The 20,964-nt window shown below is 38.1% G+C and overlaps 1 protein-coding gene and 1 non-coding gene across 2 annotated transcripts; both read left to right on the forward strand.

Moving 5' to 3' along the window:
* Nucleotides 1-229: 229 nt before the first annotated feature.
* LOC116544827 (putative ankyrin repeat domain-containing protein 19) lies at nt 230-20,437 on the forward strand. Its single transcript, XM_032271426.1, has 6 exons — nt 230-801; nt 964-1,137; nt 11,991-12,097; nt 13,163-13,300; nt 16,001-16,086; nt 20,400-20,437. Exons 1-6 carry the CDS (start codon nt 796-798, stop codon nt 20,435-20,437), a joined length of 549 nt encoding a protein of 182 aa, XP_032127317.1. The 5' UTR covers nt 230-795.
* Nucleotides 14,622-14,728, forward strand: LOC116544841. Its single transcript, XR_004266062.1, has one exon. It is a non-coding gene; the product is annotated as a U6 spliceosomal RNA (small nuclear RNA).
* Nucleotides 20,438-20,964: the final 527 nt, after the last annotated feature.

Here is a 20,964-nt window from a genome sequence, read left to right on the forward strand (position 1 = left end):
GGCTCACACCTGTAATCCCAGAACTTTGGGAGGCTGAGGTGGGAGAATCACTTGATGCCAGGAGTTTGAGACCAGCCTGGGAAACAAAGTGAGAGTCTTACTCTACCAAAATTTTTAAATGAATAGCTGGGCATGCTGGTGCACATCTGTAGTCCCAGCTACTCAGGAGGCTGGGGATGGAGGATCACTTGAGCCCAGGAGTTCCAGGCTACAGTGAGGAATGATTACAGCATTGCTCTCCAGCCTGGGCAAAATAGTGAGACCTTGTCTCACAAAACAAAAATCTAACAATTATTGAGTTGTTGTTGTAGGAACTATTCTGAATACTTCACCTAGTTTCTCATTTAAGCATGACAATTGTGATAGCTACTATTGTCATCTTTACTTGATTAATGAGGAAGCTGAGGCACAGAAAGGCAAAGCAATAGTTGGTAAGTGACAGAGTTTAAATTAGGACTCAAGCCCTAGTTGAACTGAATCCAAAGACTAAGCTTTTTCTATTCAAATAGGCTGCTGATTTCATCAAGGTAGTGAGCAATAAGAGCTAATAAGTATTGTACTTTCTTAAAAAAATTATTTATTTTGAAAACAGAGGAAAAGCATGCTATTAAATGTTTACAATTGAACACTTGTATGTTTTGAGATATTGCACTACAATTTCCTAAAAAGTCCTCTTACTCTCATAGAACTCCTCTACATTGGGCCTGTGAACGTGGCCATGAGGATGTGGTCACTCTTCTGGTAAACAGAAAGTGCAACATTAACAGCCGTGACAGTGGAAACAGGACGCCTTTGATGCTGGTATATAGTAGCCAACTCTTTCAGCATGACATGGATTTGATTTACATATGTAGAATTAAAGTAAATTTATCTCATTTAAGTATAACTAGTTGGTGAAACCTGTGGAATGTGTATTTTGAATTCTTAGAACTTACAATTTATATTTTGATCTAATTTGGACAGGCTGTGAATTGCCAGCATCAAAATTGTGCCTGTATTCTTCTGGAGCACAACGCCAATCCACATCTTCGGGATATGTTCAACCACCCTGCTCTCTTTTATGCTGCGATGCGGAACAGTGCACCACTGATAGAAATACTGCTTTCCTATCGTGCAGATATTGAAGCATCGGACCAGGTAGAGATCAATCAACTTTCTTTTCAAAAGATTTCTGTTGACATTGCCAGAGGTAAGGGTCAATTTTTCATATTTGGAAGCTCAAACATTCCCTGAATACAAATGCAAATTAAGTTATTTTGAAATGACTTAATTGTCTAAGACTTTATTTTAAATGTGGATGCTTTTAAAGAAGCATTAAAGGGCACAGCTTTTTTAAATGCCCTTTGGAAAATACTTGTGAATTTGTTAAAGGTAAAACCTTTTCAATTTTTTTCTATGCAGGGTTATGATTTTTTTCCTAATTAGTGTAAAACAACACAGGAAAGAAAATATGCCCTGGAAATAAGCTTTATCTTAAAACTCAAACAAAACTAAAGCAACTTACGATAAATAGAAATCTTGCTGCTGCTGCTGCTGATTTTCTAAAAAACTGATGTATTATCTGTCAATGGCAAGGCTTAAGAGGGAAATATGGATAGGGAAAGGGAGAGCAATCAGGAATATTCAAGTCACTTGGAAACTAGGTAATGAGGGGAAAATGCCAAGAAGAGGTTTGTTTGTTCATTTGTTTTTTTAGTTTGTTGTTCTTCCAGTTTATGTGTTGAGACAAGGAGCTCTTTAACTTCGGGTATAATAATCTTTTGTTTGAAAAAGAGAGTGAGTTGAAACTTGCCTAGAGATTAATTTTAGGATGACTGTGAGGAAATCAGATTGGCAGTGAATACGTGGTGACAAAGTGAGAAACACTTCTGCAGAATGTGGAACAAATTATTAACTGACTTATTACCTATGCTGGCAGACACAGCCACTTAGATGAGAGTCTAAAGTTTCCTCTCAAATCTAGAATGTCTTGGTAGGAAGGTGGGAGATAAGGAGCTTATAAATAGCAAAATCAAGTTGGGTTTTGAGTTTACTTGTCCCTGTTATACCCATACCCAGGAAAATTAACTGGAGTTTTAATAAATGACTCTGTTTCTTACTCTTTTCTATTTTTGGCCACATCTCCAACTGATAAAGGGAATTAGCCACGTGGGTGAGAGATGAGACTGAAGTGATTGTCTGCTGCACTAATTCTCAGAATTGTACATTATAGTGACCTGAGGAAATTTTGTTAAAAGTCTGAAATTGTAGGCTTTCCCCTGAAGATTTTGATGTAATAGATCTAATAAGCCCTGAAAATGTTTAAAAATGTTTTCTTGAAGTTGAGCACAGTGGCATGTTCCTGTAGTCCGAGCTTGAGCATAATAGTTTGAGTCTGGCTTGAGCAACATAGTGAGACTCTTGTCTCTAACAATAATAACAGCAACAAACAAACAAACAGAAAACCTCAAGGTTCGGATACACTTTTGAAATCCTACCATTAATCATTCACTGCCATTCAGAGAGACTTTAGAAATTTGCTCATGGGTAATCTTTCAATAAGTAGAGGCTGACCCTTTCATGATTTCATGTCCCTTAGTCACCATGCAGGTGATTATGTGTCAACATATGTTCATTACAAGTTGGGTTTTCTCAATTAGAATAGTAGCAAATCCTAAACATTATTTTTCAGTTGAAGATATATGATGAACTATCACAGTATATCTATTAAATTTGTAGAGCTTTAGCATAATCAGGATGTCAGTTTTAAACACTGAAATTCATAAAGTTAATAATAATACAGATAGGAGTTCTTTTAATAATTTAGTTTTAGCACTCCTATGAACTAATTATCCATTTGGTTAACAATCTGGGAAAATTCTATACAAATAGATTTTGAGTGAATAAATGTTGGAAAAATTCTGGAAGCAGGTATTAATGAGTCTTTTTAGCAATTTGTATTATTTATAAGGGCCTGATTCTTTGTTTTTTTTTTTTTTTTTGATTCAAAGCACTTTTTTTTTTCTTCCCATTTATTTATTTTATTGCATTTTAGGTTTTGGGGTACATGTGAAGAACATGCAAAATTGTTGCATAGGAACACACGTGGCAGTGTGATTTGCTGCCTTCCTCCCCATCACCTACATCTGGCATTTCTCCCCTTGCTATCTCTCCCCAGCTCCCCACCCCCCACCGTCCCTCCCCTATTTCCCCCCAACTGACCCCAGTGTGTAGTGCTCCCCTCCCCGTGTCCATGTGTTCTCATTGTTCAACACCCGCCTATGAGTGAGAACATGCGGTGTTTGATCTTCTGCTCTTCTGTCAGTTTGCTGAGAATGATGGTTTCCAGGTTCATCCATGTCCCTACAAAGGACCCAAACTCATCGTTTTTGATGGCTGCATAATATTCCATGGTGTATATGTGCCACATTTTCCCTATCCAGTCTATCGTCGATAGGCATTTGGGTTGGTTCCAGGTCTTTGCTATTGTAAACAGTGCTGCAATGAACATTCGTGTACACGTGTCCTTATAGTAGAACGATTTGTAATCTTTTGGATATATACCCAGTAATGGGATTGCTGGGTCAAATGGAATTTCTATTTCTAGGTCCTTGAGGAATCGGCACACTGTCTTCCACAATGGTTGAACTAATTTACACTCCCACCAACAGTGCAAAAGTGTTCCTATTTCTCCACATCCTCTCCAGCATCTGTTGTCTCCAGATTTTTTAATGATCGCCATTCTAACCGGCGTGAGATGGTATCTCAGTGTAGTTTTGATTTGCATTTCTCTGATGACCAGTGATGATGAGCATTTTTTCATATGTTTGTTGGCCTCACGTATGTCTTCTTTTGAGAAGTGTCTGTTCATATCCTTTGCCCACTTTTGAATGGGCTTGTTAGTTTTTTTCTTGTAAATCTGCTTTAGTTCTTTGTAAATTACGGATATCAGCCCTTTGTCAGATGGGTAAACTGCAAAAATTTTTTCCCAATCTGTTGGTTTCCGATTCACTCTAATGATTGTTTCTTTTGCTGTGCAGAAGCTGTGGAGTTTGATTAGGTCCCATTTGTCTATTTTGGCTTTTGTTGTCAATGCTTTTGGTGTTTTGGTCATGTAGTCCTTGCCTACACCTACGTCCTGAATGGTTTTGCCTAGATTTTCTTCTAGGGTTTTTATGGTGTTAGGTCTTATGTTTAAGTCTTTAATCCATCTGGAGTTAATTTTAGTGTAAGGTGTCAGGAAGGGGTCCAGTTTCTGCTTTCTACACATGGCTAGCCAGCTTTCCCAACACCATTTATTGAACAGGGAATCCTTTCCCCATTGCTTGTTTTTGTCTGGTTTGTCAAAGATCAGATGGTTGTAGATATGTTGTGTTGCCTCCGAGACCTCTGTTCTGTTCCATTGGTCTATATCTCTGTTTTGGTACCAGTACCATGCTGTTTTGATTACTGTAGCCTTGTAGTATAGTTTGAAGTCTGTTAGTGTGATTGCGCCCCGCTTTGTTCTTTTTGCTTAGAATTGACTTGGCTATGCGGGCTCTCTTTTGGTTCCATATGAAGTTTAAGGTGGTTTTTTCCAGTTCTGCAAAGAAGGTCATTGGTAGCTTGATGGGAATAGCATTGAATCTGCAAATTACTTTGGGCAGTATGGCCATTTTCACGATATTGATTCTTCCTAACCATGAACATGGAATGTTTCTCCATCTGTTGGTGTCCTCTGTTATTTCGTTGAGCAGTGGCTTGTAGTTCTCCTTGAAGAGGTCCTTTACATTCCTTGTTAATTGTATTCCTAGGTATTTTATTCTTTTTGTGGCAATTGTGAATGGAAGTTTGTTCTTGATTTGGCTCTCTTTAAGTCTGTTATTGGTGTATAGGAATGTATGTGATTTTTGCACATTGATTTTGTATCCTGAGACTTTGCTGAACTTGCTTATCAGTTTCAGGAGGTTTGGGGCTGAGACGATGGGGTCTTCTAGATATACAATCATGTCGTCTGCAAATAGAGACAATTTGACTTCCTCCTTTCCTATTTGAATGCCCTTTATTTCTTTTTCTTGCCTGATTGCTCTGGCTAGAACTTCTAATACTATATTGAATAGCAGTGGTGAGAGAGGGCATCCTTGCCTGGTGCCACATTTCAAGGGGAATGCTTCCAGTTTTTGCCCATTCAGTATGATATTGGCTGTTGGTTTGTCATAAATAGCTTTTACTATTTTGAGATACGTTCCATCAATACGTTGCTTATTGAGTGTTTTTAGCATAAAGGGCTGTTGAATTTTGTCAAAGGCCTTCTCTGCATCAATTGAGATAATCATGTGGTTTTTGTCTTTGGTTCTGTTTATGTGGTGAATTACGTTTATAGACTTGCGTATGTTGAACCAGCCTTGCATCCCCGGGATGAAGCCTACTTGATCATGGTGGATAAGCTTTTTGATGTGCTGTTGCAATCGGCTTGTCAGTATTTTATTGAAGATTTTTGCATCTATGTTCATCATGGATATTGGCCTGAAGTTTTCTTTTCTTGTTGAGTCTCTGCCGGGTTTTGGAATCAGGATGATGTTGGTGTCATAAAATGATTTGGGAAGAATTCCCTCTTTTTGTATTGTTTGGAATAGTTTCAGAAGAAATGGTACCAGCTCCTCTTTGTATGTCTGGTAGAATTCAGCTGTGAACCCATCTGGACCTGGGCTTTTTTTGGGTGGTAAGCTCTTAATTGCTGCCTCAACTTCAGACCTTGTTATGGGTCTGTTCAGGGTTTCGGCTTCTTCCTGGTTTAGGCTTGGCAGGAGGCAAGTGTCCAGGAATTTATCCATTTCTTCCAGGTTTATTAGTTTGTGTGCATAGAGTTGTTTGTAATAATCTCTGATGATGGTTTGAATTTCTGTGGAATCTGTGGTGATATCCCCTTTATCGTTTTTTATTGCATCAATTTGGTTATTCTCTCTTTTCTTTTTTATTAATCTGGCTAGTGGTCTGTCTATTTTGTTGATCTTTTCAAAAAACGAGCCCCTGGATTTATTGATTTTTTGAAGGGTTTTTTGTGTCTCTATCTCCTTCAGTTCTGCTCTGATCTTAGCTATTTCTTGTCTTCTGCAAGACTTTGAGGTTTTTTGATCTTGTTCCTCTAGCTCTTTCAGTTTTGACGATAGGGTGTCAATTTTTGATCTCTCCTTGCTTCTCATGTGGGCACTTATTGCTATATATTTTCCTCTAGAGACTGCTTTAAATGTGTCCCAGAGATTCTGGTATGTTGTGTCTTCATTCTCGTTGGTTTCGAAGAACATCTTTATTTCTGCCTTCATTTCATTGTTTATCCAGTCAACATTCAAGAGCAAGTTGTTCAGTTTCCATGAAGCTGTGCGGTTCTGAGTTAGTTTTTGAATTCTGCGTTCTGACTTGATTGCACTGTGGTCTGAGAGACTGTTTGTTACGATTTCCATTCTTTTGCATTTGCTGAGGAGTGATTTACTCCCAATTATGTGGTCAATTTTAGAGTAGGTGTGATGTCGTGCTGAGAAGAATGTATATTCTGTGGCTTTGGGGTGGAGAGTTCTGTAAATGTCTATTAGGTTTGCTTGGTCCAGGTCTGAGTTCAAGTCCTGGATATCCTTGTTAATTTTCTGTCTGGTTGATCTGTCTAATGTTGACAATGGGGTGTTAAAGTCTCCCGCTATTATTTTGTGGGAGTCTATGTCTCTTTGTAAGTCATTAAGAACTTGCCTTATGTATCTGGGTGCTCCTGTATTGGGTGCATATATATTTAGGATCGTTAGCTCTTCTTGTTGCATTGATCCTTTTACCATTATGTAATGTCCCTCTTTGTCTCTTATGATCTTTGTTGCTTTAAGGTCTAATTTATCAGAGATGAGAATTGCAACTCCTGCTTTTTTTTGCTCTCCATTTGCTTGGTAAATCTTCCTCCATCCCTTTATTGGGAGCCTTTGTGTACCCTTGCATGTGAGATGGGTTTCCTGGATACAGCACACCGATGGGTTTTGTCTTTTGATCCAATTTGCCAGTCTGTGTCTTTTGATTGGGGCATTTAGTCCATTTACATTTAGGGTAAATATTGTTATGTGTGAATTTGATACTGCCATTTTGGTGCTAGCTGGCTGTTTTGCCCTTTAGTTGAGCTGGTACTTGTTGTTCCTTTATATGTGTAGAGCCTCTTTCAGGAGCTCTTGTAGAGCTGGCCTGGTGGTGACGAAATCTCTGAGTACTTGCATGTTCCCAAAGGATTTTATTTTTCCTTCACTTATGAAGCTTAGTTTGGCTGGATAGGAGATTCTGGGTTGAAAGTTCTTTTCTTTAAGGTTGTTGAATATTGGCCCCCATTCTCTTCTGGCTTGTAGGGTTTCTGCTGAGAGATCTGCTGTGAGTCTGATGGGCTTCCCTTTATGGGTAACCTAACCTTTCTCTCTGGCTGCCCTTAGTATTTTCTCCTTCATTTCGACCCTGGTGAATCTGACGATTATGTGCCTTGCGGTTGCTCTTCTTGACGAATATCTTTGTGGTGTTCTCTGTATTTCCTGGACTTGAATGTTTGCCTGCCTTGCTAGGTTGGGGAAGTTTTCCTGGATAATATCCTGAAGAGTATTTTCCAGCTTGGATTCGTTCTCTTCGTTGCATTCAGGTACGCCTATCAAACGTAGATTAGGTCTTTTCACATAGTCCCACATTTCTTGGAGACTTTGTTCATTCCTTTTTACCCTTTTTTCTCCAGTCTTGCCTTCCCGTTTTATTTCATTGAGTTGATCTTCGACCTCTGATATCCTTTCTTCTGCTTGGTCCATTCGGCTGTTGATACTTGTGCATGCTTCACGAAGTTCTCGTGTTGCGTTTTTCAGCTCCATCAATTCACTTATATTCCTTTCTATTTTGTCCATTCCTGTTAGCATTTCGTCAAATCTTTTTTCAAGGTTCTTAGTTTCTTTGCATTTGGTTAGAACATGTTCTTTAAGTTCACAGAAGTTTCTTACTACCCACCTTCTGAATTCTGATTCTGTCATTTCATCACACTCATTCTCCATCCAACCTTGTTCCCTTGCTGGTGAGGAGTTGTGATCCCTTTTAGGAGGAGAGGTGTTCTGGTTTCGGGTGTTTTCATCCTTTTTGCGCTGGTTTCTTCCCATCTTTAAGGATTTATCCACCTGTCTACTTTGTAGTTGCTGGCTTTCAGATTGGGTCTCAAATCTTTCAGATTGATGTTCTGTTTGTTGATGATGAGGTTATTTCTGTTTCTTGGTTTTCCTTCTGACAGTCTGGCCCCCCTGCTGTAGGTCTGCTGAGGTTCACTCCAGGCCCTGCTTGCCTGGGGTTCACCTGCAGCAGCTGCTGAACAGCAAGGATTATTACCAGTTTTCTTCTGCTGCTATCTTTGTCCCAGAAGGATACCCGCCTAGTGTCAATCTGATCTCTCTTTTATGAGGTGTCTTTTTGGATATATAGGGGTCAGGGAGCCGCTTGAGGAGACGGTCTCTTCTTTATAGGAGCTCAAATGGTGAGCTGCGAGCTCTGTTGTTGTTCATTCAGAGCTGCTGGGCAGGTACTTTTAGGTCTGCTGCAGCAGAACTCATAAACTGCTTTTTGTTCCCAGGTGCTCTGTCCCAGGGATTTAGGGCTTTATTTATGAGTTTCAGTTATGCTGCCGCCTTCTTTTTTTTTTTTTTTTTCCCTTCAGACCTGCCCAGCCCAGCAAGGAGGCAGCCTAGTCACTGTTGGCCTATAGCAGCTTTGCTGAGCTGCTGTGGGCTCCACCCAGCTGCGGAGTGAACTTCCCTACAGTCCTGTTTATATGGGTGTAGTTAGAACTGCTTTGGAGATGGTGGCCCACCTCTGTTGGGGTGGAGTCTCTGCTGTGGCGGGTTGCCTTGGCAACGGCGGGCTGCCTCAGCAATGGCGGGTTGCCTTGGCAACGGCGGGCTGCCTCGGTAATGGCGGATGCCCCTCCCCCACAGAGCTGGACCATCCCGGGTTCAGCTGCACTTGCTGTGAAACTCTCAATCCAGAGTTTCTGGTTGCTGTTCTTTTGTGGGGGTGGGGCCAGCCGAGCCTGATCGCCTGGCTCCCTGCCTCAGAGCCTTTTTTAAGTTGGCGTTCCAGTCGCCTGTTGAAGAGGTGCCGGGGTCTGTTTGTTTTCCCCTGCGGCCACTCACTGCGCTGGCTTAAACAGCGGCACTGAGGTTTGTGGCGCTTTTTTTTTTTTTTTTTTGCCCTGGAATCTACTGTCCTGGTTCTCTGCTCAGTCCCCTTTTTGAACCGGCGTACGGGCAACTTCCTGTGGCTCCAATCGCCAGCCAAAAGGGCCCCTGGACCGGCGTATTTTGTACGGAGAACCGCGGCTCCGGAGCGCCGATAAAGCAGCCACGCTGGGCAAAGCAGCGGCGCTGGCCGGCAAGGCCGCGCTGGCTGAAACAGCCGTGCTGGCGACCGTGGAGCACCTCTGCCCGGGAATTTCCTAGTCTGTGGGCAATAAAAATGCGGCGTCCACTCACCCTCTGCGCTTTCACTGGGAGCTGCAATCCTGAGCTGTTCCTAAACGGCCGTCTTTCTCAAAGCACCGATTCTTTGTTAAAACATATTGTTTTAATATGTTTTAACATATTAAAACATTCACTCAGGGCAGTGGCAAAAATATTCAGGAAAAAATATTAGAGAAAATTATGGACTATAGTCACAAACTTTCTTGGAGGGCCAAGAAATTTACATAGTTTTAGTAGACGTTTCAGCTGAAGGCAGCCTAAATCCCGTTTACCTTTATTTAATAAGGAAAGCAAATGGCTAGGCTATGTGGGGGAGTTTATCTGAATAACTTGTTTACTTATGTGGTCTTAAAATTAACCTTTGAGTCAAATGGCCCTCTTCGGGGGAAGTTGACCAGGGAGATTACCCTCTAATAGTGTTTGCTCTGGGCTCAGAACCTGGCCTTTAATCTTTCTGTACTTAGAGCTTAACTCGTAGTGTTAACTTAGAGCCTCTGTTATTAAACCTGTACTGAATAAATGGGGAGAGGGTGAACTAGTCAGGGTTATGTAGCTGTGATCTCTCTCTGTGAGTGGCTCATGACTCCTTAGCTAACTTGTTCACTGGAAATTTGTATCTGACTGCATTCATTCATCTGTCATGCAGCTGGGGTCTGTGGGAGGATGGACCCTGGCAACATATGATACTAGATAAATAAAATGTTTTATATGCAAATACTTAAATTATACACAACCATTTATGAATACATTCATGTCAAATATAAAAACACAAGTGCTATATTCCAATGCGGTGCACAGATTTGTTTGTCGCCATAAATTGAGTCAATATGTAAAATTTAGAAGACTCGTGCAGAAATCTGGACTTCAGGCTTGTCTTAAAAAATCAAATCTGGTGTTCCCTGAGTTAGTTTCTATCATGTTTGGTCTGCTGTGCAGACGTTGCCCCTTTATAGAAGGCATGTAGTCTCCAGTCTGTGACTGTGCACACCTCAGTTTTTCCCTTACCTAGGCAACCTTCCTGAGTCCTTGTTAATATTTGAGTTTACAACTCCTATGCCGTAGTATATTTTGATGAAGATGTCAAGGTTTTTAAGTCAGCATGTATTTGCTTATAATAGGTAGTGTATAGATTATATAAATCCCTCAGTTATGGGGTTCAATTTTAGAATTTAGAATTTACAATTTTTAAAACTCTTTTTCTTTATATATACCACAAATAATCATCTGTCCATAATAATACCTGGAAACCTTTATAGGTTATTCCTGGCTGTAGTTGGAGAGTTTATGAATATTACAGCCATTACATCTTTCTCCTCAGCCATCTTCCTTAAAAAATGCAAGTGACCTATTTTCTTTAATTATGATAGAAATAATCCATATGGATCAGTATGAGAATTTTTACTGATAAGCCATTATATTTTTATTTCTGATTTATATTTTGCCTAAAATAAAAAATAATTTTAAATAGCCATTTAAATGAAAACCAATAAAAATGGATTTTAAAAGTAGAATTGCATTGGGGTCCCAGGATTACCATTATAATTGAGAATAGAATTTCTTACTGAGCTTTAAATAATTATTTTTAAGCTTTTTAAACTTATCCCTCTTATACAGAACATACTGAGCTTTCTAACAGTTAAGATAATAATCTATTCTCTTGTATTAGGAAAAAAACCCATGGACTATTTAATAATAAGGAAAATAAGCATATTTGATGCCAATCTCTCTTAATTCAGAGCTCATTTTCTTAGTGACCCATTTGAAGCAAGAGTGCCTGACATTGGCATCTGGGATCCTGACACCATAATAGAAATGAATCAAGCAAGTTTGTACCACCCAGAGGAAACCACCACCTGTACTGGGAAGCTCTGGCAACTGTATCTTTGAAGCTGTCAATTACTCAAATGTTAATGTTTGCCACAAAAAATATTGTCAAATGGGGATTAGGTAAAATTCAAGAGATTTCTTGACTATTAGACATAAAATACAGTTTTGTAATACTTCTCAAGTGCAGATGGTCATGGAGTTTTTCTCTTGGGGTATAATACTTCTGGTAAAGCAAATGCCCTTTGGAATATAGTTTAAGAAACACTGCTTTAGGGATAATACTTAGATTACTAATTTACATTAAAAACCTAAAGTGTTTGCTACTGTGTCTTAGATTATGGGGCTAGAGAGACAAAAGATACAGGCCTTTCTCTCAAGAAGCTCTTGATTTCAGTGGGAAGCAACAAAATGATTATAATATACCATGCTAAGTGCCGTGATAAAGGCAAGGATTCTTGGGACTGGTTAAAATGTTTGAAGTGAGTTTTGGCAATGACAACCATTAATGCAGGGAAGCAGAAGAAGGGTGTTTGCAAGACGAACAACAGCGCATCAGAAAGCACAGAGGAGTGAGAAGGAAGAGGCTGCTTTTTATTTACTTCTTTTCTGTATTGTATGTTGAACTTCAAAGCATCTTAGAGAAGATTTTCAGTTCAGTTAAAAACGTAATTTTGTGAATTATTTATTTCTGCTTTTTTATAGGATGGAATCACACCACTTTTTTATGCTATATCTTTCAAGAGTCAGAAAGCAATGGAATGTTTGTTAAAAAACCAGGCAAATATACATGCAGTTGATAACTGCGGACGGTACATCTTCATCTTCTTCTTTTTAATAAAAACCTCAGTGTTCTAGAGTGTTAGTCACTCAAGTCAGAAGTATTAATGAGAAGACTGACATAATTATTGGCATATAGTTGAAAATATCAACACAAATAATCAGGTAGAAAAGCAAATATTTGGATTGAGCAACATAGAAAACAGTATGTAGTAGAATTCATCTTCTCTTATAGAGTGTTCGTTACTTGTAATCTGATGTTTTTGGTCCTGTAATCTTATTTTAGCTAAATGATTTTGTATTTGTTATATTATTATTATTATTATTATCTTGAGAAAGAGTCTCGCTCTGTTGCCAGGCTGGAGTGCAGTGGTGCAATCTCAGCTCACCGCAACCTCCACCTCCTGGGTTTAAGCGATTCTCCTGCCTCAGCCTCCCAACTAGCTGGGACTACAGGCATGGGCCATCATGCCCAGCCGATTTTTGTATTTTTAGTAGAGACGGGATTTCACCATGTTGGCGAGGATGGTCTCGATCTCTTGACCTTGTGATCCAGCTGCCTTGGCTTCCCAAAGTGCTGGGATTAAAGGCATAAGCCACTGTACGTGGCCAGTTTTATTAATTTTTAAAGTGTGGACTTTTAGTTTATGACTACTAGTATTGCCATTATTGTTGTTGTTGTTGTTGTTTTTAGCCTGCAGATAGCTCTTCTTTGACCCCTAACTGATTTAAATTACAATATATCACACTGGAAAAGCAATGCAGAAATCTTTATCTAAATTTTTGCCTACTTTACATAAGTGACCTCAGCACAGTTTCTTGGCCATCAAAGGACTATACATTAGCAACTTGTATTATGTCATACCCCAGTGGGACAAGAGGCTTTCTTGTTGTCTCTTTCCTTTAGCCTTGGTGATAATTTACAAAGATGAACACTTGAGCACCCAAGATGCTTATCGACATAAGCTAGTCCATGTAAATGATTATTACAACTACACTGACAGGCAGGATATTATATTGGTAAAGTGTATCAAACTAGCTGATTAAAAATGTCTTTATTAAAGTTCTTGAGTGGAGTTATTTCTTTGTTATTTTAGAACAGTTCTCATGGCTGCTGCAGAGCATGGCACACCAGATATGGTCAAAATCCTTCTTGAGCAAAAGGTTAATGTCTTTGCTCGAGATACACATGGAAAAGATGCAGAAGGTTATGCTGTTTCTCGTGGTTCGACAATGTAAGTGTTTAATTGAAGTTTAAAATAATTGCAATTATTGCATCTTATACATTAGGTGAGAGTTCATAGTTTGGTTCAGATCGTTTGAAATAACAATGAGCTAGTCTACTTTTCAGCCATAAATCAAGCAGAAGGCTAGATTAGTTAGAAGTAGAGAGTAAGATTTTTTGCAGGACTTTTAAGACCTTTGTCCCTAGGGATCTCAAAGTTGTTCATTTTATTCTAAGTATAATTCGCAAGCATCGGATAAAAATAGAGCCACATCTTTGACTTCTTTTCTTCCCCCCGCCTTTTTTTTTTTTAAGATACAAGGTCTCACTATGTTGCCCAGGTTGATCTTGAACGCCTGAGCTCAAGTAATTCTCCTACCTTGGGCTCTCAAAGTGCTAGCCACCATGCCTTGCCTGCCTTTATAAATATTATTAGGTCTTGAAATGTTCCATTTGGGGCTACCTCCTGTGTCTTCATTCTTTGAATTTTCCAAGAAGCTAAGGGGTTTCCTAAGTCCAAAGAAGGCAATCTTTCTTTACAAGTCAAGGGGGAAAAGGCCACTGTAATCATGCTGTTGTTTCCATGTATTTACTTACTGTATTGTGGCCACTGTAACTGATCCTGCAATCTGATAATGATTGACCTGTGCCACCAGGATGCCTGCACTGATTCAGATCCCTCAGTTTTCATGGTAATTTATACATAGAGTTCAAAGCTACAGTGTTTATTAGTTTATGTAATTATGCTCAGTCATTTTTCTCAGCACCCTGCTCTGGCAGCTAGGCCTCCTAGTTTTACCCACACAAATATTGAGTAAATTGATACTCCCCCTACACTAAAAACCTTTATTTGGAGCCCACCTGTTATCTAGACTTAGCCTAAGCCTTCACGGTAAGTTATTCTTTGAGACCCTGGTTTGTCCTTTCTCTAATACATATAAGTTGGGATTGCTGTCAACAGTCAGGGATGTTCAAATAATTTTGCAGGAAGAGAACAGACTTCCCTTTCCCTTTTGCTATCAGGTCTGTACCTTAAGGCTTTTTTATAGTGTGTGCAGCAGCTCTGGTCAGGTAGCAGAAGATTCCATGTTACCTTTCCACAGAGTAGTGGGAACCAACTAGCAGTTGGCCCCACAAGTAATGTGTCTCTATAATAATGAAAATCTCTCAGGCTACTTGCATCTCTTCCTCAAGTTTTAAATATATTTTAAAATTCTACCTCACCGGAAGCCATTCAATAAAATTATCTGAATCTAAAGTAAGTGGGTTGGATTTAACAGAGCTAAGCCTCATCCATGACTCTTGAGTACCCATGTATCAAACAGGGCTTTGTACTTGCTTCAGCAGCACATATTTTAAAATTGGATCGATACAGAGCAGATAAGCATGGCTGCTGCCCAGGGATGCCACACAAAGTCATAAAGCATTCCACATTTTGCATTGTCTTTGGAAGGTCACTTGACTATTTGTTGACTAGCTACAAGGAAGGAGTGTGAGTCAAACCAAAACAGGAGAGACACAATATTGAAATTGTCATTATCACTATAAAACTATTGATGTTTGGTGATCTATGAAATGAGAACAGAGCTGATTAATAATGGGATGTTACATGTTGTTAGTACATGTCTTGGAAATGTACTTGGAAAACTTGCAGTTCCATGAAGGAAATCATGGAACTGAAAATCAGTAAAAACAGGGTTTTGTCTTGTATGTTAGTTGGAGAGAATCATGGAGACGCAGCATCCTAGCACAGATCTGCTGGCTCAGAGTTTGAGGAGGTAAAGAAGGGGTGATAGTTGTGCAAGCCTGGTTTTAGTATCTATTAGTTTTCTGCCCTTGGTGTAATTGATGAACTCAGTGATAGTGGACAACTAGGTAATCTCTTTTAATAAGATTTATTTGTGTGTGTATATATATACACATATATATAGTTATAATTATGAATTAATTAAATGCCCTGAATTATTATAAGCCACAGTCAATACAACAAATAACCAAAATTAGCACTTAATAGCATTTTCTGAAAACTGAAACATTTGAATATTAGAACCTATGGAAAAACACACATCAAGTTTTATTTGGGATTCCAAAATAGTTGCAGCAATAAAGTTCAAGAATGAATTATTCCATTGCTTTACTATTTTGCTGAACTTTTATTGTATTGTATTTTTTATTTTTTTAAAGATGGGGTTTTACCATATTGGCCAGGCTGGTCTCAAACTTCTGACCTCAGGTGATCTGCCCACCTCAGCCTCCCAAAGTCCTGGGATTATAGGCGTGAGCCACTATGCCTGGCAGCTTCTCTGAACTTTTAAACATGTAATCTCATTACATCTTCCTAACAACCTAGTGAAGTAAGGTGGCAAAATCCTTATTTTTTAGAAGAAACCATGGAGCCTAAGAAAAGCAACTGGTCTGAAAACAAAATACCTCTTGATTACAGAGCAAGAACTTATCCTGAGTGCAGGACACTTTGCACTATGTCCAGCTTACTATGGTTGATTTACTGGGCTATGCTTCCTTCATTTATGAGTACTTCACCTTTATTTTTTAAATTAGAAGCTTAATAATTGTTTTAAATATTTAAAGTGTGTGAGATATTAAAATTCTGATATTAGCTCTGATATTGCCTAAAATGGAATTTGTTTGGTAAATATGTTTTATTTGTCTATTAAAATAGCAATTTGATTTATTACTTTTGTATACATAGAATTCAACAGCAAATTATGGAATGTAAAAAGGAGACAATTGAAAATGCCAAACAAAAAAAGGAGAGACTTGAAAATTACAACCTAGGTAAGACTTCTGATAGTGAATTTTTCATTTTTCTTGGTGGTCCTATTTTTAATAAAAATAAAACAGTAAGATGTAAGATTAAAGTAGTTTTGATCTAAAAAGACCAGTTTAAAAATATGTGTAAATTGCAAGTGAATATATGTATATTCATACATGTAAATTAATTTTTTAAATTTAACTTCATTAACTTGGAATTATGATATATTTAAGAATGTAGTTGTAGCTAATTTATAATCTCAAACATTATTGTCTGAAAAACACCATTCACTTAATTATGATCCCTAAAATCCTATCTAATATTTTTTCATAAATAAGAAAAAGATTTTTATCTTAGAATGTTGTATGTTTTCTCTACAGTCACATTATAACAAATTGGACTTGTTATATAAATGGCTCTTCTATTTTATTTTTATAATAAATTGTTTGTATTTAGTAAATAAGTAATTTATAATAGATTGTATTTAGTAAAACAAATAATTACAGTTGACCCATGAATAATGTGGGGGTTACGGACTCTGATCCCTGTGCAGTTGAAAACCTGAGTATAACTTTTGATTCTCCCAATTTAGCTACTAATAGCCCATCATTGACCGAAAGCCTTCCTGATAACATGAACAGCTGAACAGCTATTTTGTTAGGCTGCATTATTATATACTGTGTTCTTACAATAAAGTAAGCTAGAGAAATGAAGCCGTTAGAAAGAAAATCATCAGAAAAAATATATTGACTTTTCATAAAGCATAAGTAGATCCTGACAAAGGTCTTCATCTTCGTCATCCTCAGGTTGCTTAGGCTGAGGATGAAGAGGAGAGGTAGCTCTTGCTGTCTCTGGGTTGCAGAGGCAGAAGAAAATCTGCATACAAGTGAACCCCTGCAGTTCAAACCCTAGCTGTTTGAGGGTGAACTGTATTACACATTGATTTGTGTCACTAAGAAAGTAACTATCTTTAGAACCAGGAACTCAGCAGTCCCTTTGTGGTACCATAAATAAATGGCAATAAGAACTGTAAAACTGAACCAGCATGCACCCATACAAACAGCAGATTATTTTTTGAAGATAGCTACTGAGCACAGAAGATGGAAAAACAATTTATTCATGAGAAGCACAAGTTGTGTTACATACTCTTACACAATTATTATAAAATAATCTGTGCCTGCACAATTATTATAAAATGGAATTAAGCACAGTTGAGTTGCAGAAAATTGATCACCTTTTCATTGTTTTTATTTCTAGAAATATTTATATTGTAGAACATATCATCATTCATCAAGACTCTCTATTTTTTATTCCGGTTAAAATAGGATTGCTGCTTATTTCACATTATTTTCTGACATCACTGTTTCATTTATTCCTTTTATGATTTTATTCAATTAGATAGATATAGAAATACAAGAATCTCCAAGTCAAACATAAAGAAAAAAGAAAAGAAAAACAGATTAGGGAATGTTATTCTGTGAAATAACCATATGATTACAGCCACATATATCAAATCAATTTAATTAAAATCTCACATGATGTATTTGTCTCAAGGGTTCCCAAGACCACCCCCAGGTTTGGTGGTTCACAGGACTCAGCAAATAATCATACTCAGATCTGTGATTTATTACAATGAAAGGGTACAAGCAAAAATAGTAGAGGGAAAAGGTGCACGTGGTCAAATCTGGAGGAAGCCAGGCACAAGCCTCCAGGAGTTCTCTCCTGTGGAGTTCTGGGCATCTGCTTAATTCTCCCAGTCTCAAGTTTTGACAACACATGGGCAGTGATGTCTACCAGTATCAGAGTCTCATTGGAGGCTAAGTACCCAAGTTTTTTAATGGAGGTTGTTCTCCCTCACTTGTACCCAATTCCAGACTCCCAGAAGGAAAGCAGCTGCTCAGAGTAACCACACATTTTATAAACGCTTTAGACACAGTGAGCCACTCTTCTCAGGGAATGGCGGGAAACCCTCCCAACAGTTATTTCCTAAATGCCAGCCAAGGGCCGACTTTGCATGCAGGCCTTTTCAAGGCTGGCAGTCTCTTGCCTGCTATATAAATTTTTTCCTGCACAACAGTTATAGCCCCAACTTAATTTTTGGTGTTGTTTTAAAATTTCATTTTAATATCAAATAATATTATAAGATAAGGTAACTTGGTACTAGTTTCTGTCGTATGATTCATGTTAAGTTGCAATGCTGGTTATTTTTTTGACATTTAGTGACTAACAGCTATTTGTATGTAAGTTACCATAGCAGCATTAGGTAATTATTATCTGTCCTTATCTCATTAACCTTTCAGTAAAATTGTTAAATTAAATATGCATAATGATTTCTGAGTTAAAATTAGAATATAAATTATCTTTTAATTTGATTACATGAATAATCTAGTTTTCATATTGTTCTAAATCCATGTTTAGAATCATTAAGATAAAATGTTCAATTATTTTATCAATATTTTCTTGCTAAGCATGTAATTAATTTGTTTTATATGTTTTATATACTTCAATTTGAGAAATAATGCCCACATGCTGTTACTTTTGATCTTCAATAATCTCTAATTTTAGGGTCATCATATATTGCTTAACTATATCACAATAACAGGTTCAGTGAATATCTTGTGTTTTATTTTTTGTTCTGGAGATGCTGGGATGCATAGACAGTAAATAGCTATTTTTCTTATTTTATTTATTTATTTATTTATTTTTTTGAGACAGAACCTCACTCTGTTGCCCAGGCTGGAGTGCAGTGGCACAATCTTAGCTCACTGCAAACTTTGCCTCCTGAGTTCAAATGATTCTCCTGCCTCAGCCTCTCGAGTAGCTGAATTACAGGCGCCTGTCACCACACCCAGCCAATTTTTGTATTTTTAGTAGAGATAAGTTCTCACCATGTTGGTCAGGCTGGTCTCAAACTCCTGACCTCAGGTGATCCACCTACCTTGGCCTCCCAAAGTGCTGGGATTATAGGTGTGAGCCACCACGCCCAGTCGTGAATATCTTTTATAAATCAATAACTTTATTTCTTAGAGCAGTTTTAGGTTCACAGCAAAATTGAGAGGAAGGTACAGAGATTTCTCATATGTTACATGCCTCCCACATAGGTAGCCTCCTCCATTATTAGTATTTCCCACCAGAGTGGTACATTCGTTACAACTGATGGACCTACATTGACACATTATAATCACTCAAAGTGCATAGTTTACATCAGGCTTCACTCTTGATGCTGTACATTCTGTGAATTTGAACAAATGTATAATGACATGTATCTATTATTGTAATATTATCAACAGAACAGTTTCACTGCCCTAAAAATTCTCTATACTATGCCAGTTCATCTCTCCCTTTCTCTGTAGCAACTCCTGGCAACCACTGATCTTTACTCTGTCTGCATAGTTTTACTTTTTTCAGAAGAGTCATATAGTTGGAGTAATACAATGGGTATCTTTTTGAAGTTAAAATATTAAAGTTCCATTGTAATTGAATGTAGCCATTTAAGATATTATTTGTCCTTGCTTTTGCTTTTGTTTTTTATCATTGTAAGATCTGATGACATATGCTTTACATACTTAGGAAACATGCTTTGTATAGATATTTGCCACATAATGAAAAGGGTTGAGGAAAATGCCACCATGCAGTACCACCCAGCACAAACTAGAGCATCTTGCTCTATGAGGTGGTTCCAGATAGACTCTCTAGCAATGGAAGGGGACAAGCTCAGGAGGTTGTACTTTATAAAACTGGAATCACAAAGTCTTTCACACTTACCTTCAGTTGGAAATAAGACCAGACAGTCTTATGCCATAGGTAAATACTTATGGTCCTCACTGATCCTCTTCCTTTCAGGCATGAGTTTGACAACAGTGTGTATGACATGACTCACTTACAACTAGATTCTTTGTCATGAGGGATGGCAAGGGAGTCACACTGTTTTGATTTATGTGAGGTGAAAAGATTATTTTTCTCCTACTGGGAAGAGGGGCAAGCATTGACACATTCTGGTAGCAAGAGGGCATTGATAGTTTTTTTCTATATATCTTTCACATCAGATAGTACTGCCTGGCAGCCTGCCACACCTCCCCAGTGTTTCTTTAAGCTTCTCTCTGAATGTGAGGTGCAGTTCTGAGTGAATAAGCTATTAAAGGAGTGACCCTTCCAGTGGTTCTTTCTGTGGAAAGTAAAATGGCAGGTTAATTTGGGCCTTGTTAAATGTAGGGTAGAGCACATAGCTACAACTAAGTAAATCACCCAGCACCTTCCCCAATACTCTTTGGCTAATACCCCAAAGAGTACTAGCCAGAGTAACACATTGATTTCTTTGAGCCTTCTCCACTCGCAGCTGGAAAGTCTTTGCAAGGATCCCTGTTTCTGGCCTGATTCCTATGTTTTGCTGGATTCTGGTGACAGGGTGTTTTATCCTAAACTAAACAGTTTTAACTGAAGAGCTATGGAGGCTGTGCTGTATTCAACAAAATAAGTGCAGTAGCTCCCCCTGAACTGTGGGTGATACATTCCAAGGCCCCCAGTGAATGCCTGAAACCACAAATAGTACTGAATCACACACTGTTTTTTCCTATATATACATGTCTATGATAAAGTTTAATTTATGAATTAGGTACAGTAAAAAATTAACAGCAATAATAATAAAATATAAAATTATAATAATATGCCATAATACAAATTATTTGAATGTGGTATCTTAAAATATATTGTATAGTTCTCACCATTTTTCTTGTGATGATGTGAAGTGATACAATGCCTATGTAATGAGGTGAAGTGAGGTGAGTAACATAGTCATTGTAATGTGGTGTTAGGCCACTATTCACCCCCTGACTCTAAGACAGAAAAAGATCACCAGCTTTGAGTGATCCTAGGTCTTCAGGCCTCAATGATGTTGATGGCCG

Source organism: Sapajus apella, unplaced genomic scaffold, assembly GCF_009761245.1.
Source record: "Sapajus apella isolate SASKATOON/1434 unplaced genomic scaffold, GSC_monkey_1.0 scaffold232, whole genome shotgun sequence".
Taxonomy (NCBI): domain Eukaryota; kingdom Metazoa; phylum Chordata; class Mammalia; order Primates; family Cebidae; genus Sapajus; species Sapajus apella.

Coding starts and splice junctions, on each gene's coding strand:
- LOC116544827 (XM_032271426.1), top strand. Junction 13,301..16,000: donor GTTTCTCGTGGTTCGACAAT/GTAAGTGTTTAA, acceptor TTGTATACATAG/AATTCAACAGCAAATTATGG. Junction 16,087..20,399: donor ACTTGAAAATTACAACCTAG/GTAAGACTTCTG, acceptor CTCCACTCGCAG/CTGGAAAGTCTTTGCAAGGA.